Below are 3623 nucleotides of genomic sequence, written 5' to 3'. Positions count from 1 at the left end.
TGATCTCAGGTAAATTGTTCACCTCTCTATTCTGCCATTTCCTGAAGAATCATGATGGCTGTTACCTTAATCCTTTAGCAGTGGTATGAGTCTGGAGTCCACCAGAGATACATAGCCAATAGGACTGTTCATATCTTCTTAAGGAGATTTATTATCAGAAATAGGCTCATCAGGGAGGGTGGAGGGTGGCAGGGTGGGAAGGGAAGGGAAGTGGGGGCAGTGGGGCACCAGGGGCCGTTGGCTCCAGACAAATAAACATGGAGTCCATCTTCCACGAGAAACAAGAAAGCTCACTCTGTGCTCAGCATTGCTTGAATAATCTATTGCAAGGAGAATATTTTAGCCCTGTGGAATTATCTTCAATTGCACAGCAACTGGATGAAGAAGAGAGAATGCGGATGGCAGAAGGAGGCATTACTAATGAAGACAACCGCACGTTTTTACAGCAGCCTTCTGAAAATATGGATGACAGTGAATTTTTTTCTATTCAAGTTATAAGCAATGCCTTGAAAGTTTGGGGTTTATAACTTATCCTATTCAACAGTCCAGAGTATCAGAGGCTCAGGATTAATCCAATAAATGAAAAGTCACTTATATGCAATTATAAAGAGCACTGGTTTACAGTTAGAAAGTTAGGAAAACAGTGGTTCAACTTGAATTCTCTCTTGACGGGTCCAGAACTAATATCAGATACATACCTTAAACTTTTCTTGGCTCAGTTACAACAGAAAGGTTATTCTATATTTGTTGTTAAGGGTGATCTGTCAGACTGTGAAGCTGACCAACTTCTACAGATGGTCAGGGTCCAGCAGATGCAGAGACCAAAATTGATTGGAGAAAAATTAGCACAGATGAAGGAACAGAGATTACAGAAGACTGATCTTGAGCGAGTCTCAGAAAATAATGAAGATTCAGTGGCAGATGAAGAGGAGGAAGATCTGCAGAAGGCTCTAGCACTAAGTCGCCAAGAGATTGACCTGGAAGATGAAGAAGCAGATTTCCGCAGGGCTATTCAGCTCAGCATGCAAGGTAGTTCTAGAAATCTACGCCAAGATGTTCCACACACTTTAGGACCACATCTCACTTCAGAAGAGCTACAGAAAAGAAGAGAAGCCTACTTTGAAAAGCAGCCGCAACATCAGCAGCAGGACCTTACCAGGCAACAAGTTCACCCTTGTGAAAGGCCGACCACCAACTCCGATGCCGTTGGCAGTGATCTAGTTGATTCTATGAATGAAAAAGATATGCTTCAGGCAGCTGTGACTATGTCTTTAGAAACTGTGAGAAATAATTCAAAACAGAAGAAGAAGAAGAATACCTTTCAAAATCTTATTAGATATTCATACTTTCCAACATTCTCCTGTGTGACTGTTGCAACGGGTCCATTTTGGTAATGTGTCAAGGGAACAGTGTCAACAGAGGAAATAAGACTGTTGGTTTGCAAACAAATATGACAAAAGCGAAAAGTACATCAGTTATAGGATGAACAAATGATCCTCCAAATACTAGCCAAAGAGACATTCAGCAATTAAAAACATTGAAAATTAAAAAAAAAATAGGCTCATCAAAACAATTCTAAATCTGCATTTAGCAGACTTTGGTTCCCACCCAGGAGAATCAAAATTTCAGTTCTTGTCTGAACCCCAAAACACTGGAAACCCAAGAAGTGCAGAAGAAGCTTGAAGCTATTTACTGGAAAATTTTCCCTTGTTCAGTGAGACCCTTCTTTTCATTCTCTGCAGGCCCTTGACTAATTTGAGGCCCACTCATATAATGAAGGACAATCTGCTTTGCCAGAAATTTACTGATTAAATATTAGCCTCACCCCAAACTACCATCCAAATTGATACACTCACTAGTCACCACACAGAGGCAGGAGTCACAAAGGACAATAACTTGCCTCCTTTCCACAGAAAATCAGTTTTCATTTGGATCCTATAGCCTGATTTGTTCCTCTGCCCAGCTATTTGTCTTCTGAGAGAGCTAAGGCAATTTTTTTCCTTTTTATTGTTTGTTGTTACCACTGTTGTTATGAGGTCACACAAAGCAGTGCTTAGTGGTCTGGGATCAAGAAGTCACACTTCTGGAGATGCTCACAGGCCTAGTGGCACTGACAGTCCAGGTTTTCACAAAAGCAAAATATGTGTGTGCTCTACCCCTGCACCTTGAGAAAAATTTCTTCATCTTTTCCGACTGCCATTTCATCACAGGTCAAGTAATTCCTCTCCAGCAGGCAGCCATAAGTATGCTTAACCACCACTAGATGCCCAAGTTCGAAGCTGGACATGGGCATTTCCCAAGGAAAAGTTAGACCATTTTCGTCTTTATGGAACTTATCATTAATAAGAGATTTTGTAAGGCATGTATGGTCAAATCTGAACACAAATGAGACATTCACAAATTGTGATAAATGCAATGTGGATCATAATGGCAAGCAAATGACAGTGGGGACTTGGCTCCAATAATTGGATAAAGGGGTGTTACTGATAAGTGAGTTTTCTCACATAGCACAACTAAGAATTGGAAGGTGGGAAGCATCTAGTCAAGTTAATGTCAGGAAGAAGTGTGACATGGGGACAAAGCAAAGAGACAGTAAATCCAAGGGCTCCAAGGTAGGACTAAGCTCTCAAGGATTAAGGAGAGGTTAGAGTCAAAGCCACCTGCATCTGAGGTCACTCACCCTCCATTAGAGTCTCAGTTTACTTAGCTGGAAAGTGTGAGCCCAGCCTGAGGTCATGGGGAAGATTCAGGAAGAAAATGCCTGTCCTATGCAAGCCTCAGTCAAATTTGAGACTTGGCACTGGGGAAGCTACAGACTGATCCAAACCTTCTCCCAGTGAGATACAAGGGAAGCCTGATCCTTTTTTCTGCCTCAGTTCTTGAGACTCCACCTTTCTCTCAGTATACTTTATCCTTCCCTTTCAAACTGGCTTTCTACATTGTGCATCATCCACACAAACTAAGCTGTCAAGACACTGACTTCAGTCCCAGCTGAAATCCATTGAAGCCCCCAATATCCATTTCCATGTCTTTGGGTTTAATACTCAAAGGGATCATCTTCCTTGAAACCAAGGAGAAGGCACCCCTTGATTTCACCCATATGATGAAAAGAAATAACAGTCATGAGCACCCAGTTATGGGCATTCCATGAGGCAAGTGTCAGCACTGCTGCCCATCCTGACAGGAACAAAGGAACCACTAGCCTTTTTCTGAAACACTAGACCCCATAGACTCACTCTAGACCCACTGTGTATGGCACCTCCTAGGTCATCATACATCTTCCTGCCAGCCTTGACAGCCAGCACATGTCAATTACCAGAATCTGGGCACTTTTAGGGCCATTCACATTATAAGAGCAACACTAGAACCAGAACCTGCAGCCTTGTCTCTTCTTACCTACCCACTCATGATCCTGAGAGAACCACATACTTTCATTTGTAGAACTATTACTTTGGGGATATTCTTCCAATAGTCTATAGAAACTTCATCCCTTTGTCAGTAGAAGCCTCCTCCCTCCATCTTTGGAAACCGCTCTCTGTCCATAGAGCTAGAACAATTCAAGGGTAGGTGTTAGTAGCTTCATGTGCAATGAAGTTGGGATGTGAGAGGAAGGGTCTTCATAT

At 42.2% G+C, this 3623-nt stretch overlaps 1 protein-coding gene across 1 annotated transcript; it reads left to right on the top strand.

The window, feature by feature from the left end:
* The first annotated feature begins 236 nt into the window (after positions 1-236).
* Positions 237-1556, top strand: LOC126017457 (ataxin-3-like). The gene is given in 1 exon segment (XM_049779397.1): positions 237-1556. A coding segment is annotated over 1 exon segment (1137 nt). The 5' UTR covers positions 237-257; the 3' UTR covers positions 1395-1556.
* The last annotated feature ends 2067 nt before the right edge of the window (positions 1557-3623 follow it).

Source organism: Suncus etruscus, chromosome 9, assembly GCF_024139225.1.
Source record: "Suncus etruscus isolate mSunEtr1 chromosome 9, mSunEtr1.pri.cur, whole genome shotgun sequence".
NCBI classification, from domain to species: Eukaryota; Metazoa; Chordata; class Mammalia; order Eulipotyphla; family Soricidae; genus Suncus; species Suncus etruscus.
Note: the sequence above shows the minus strand (reverse complement) of the source record. Positions and strands in the feature narration are given on the sequence as shown.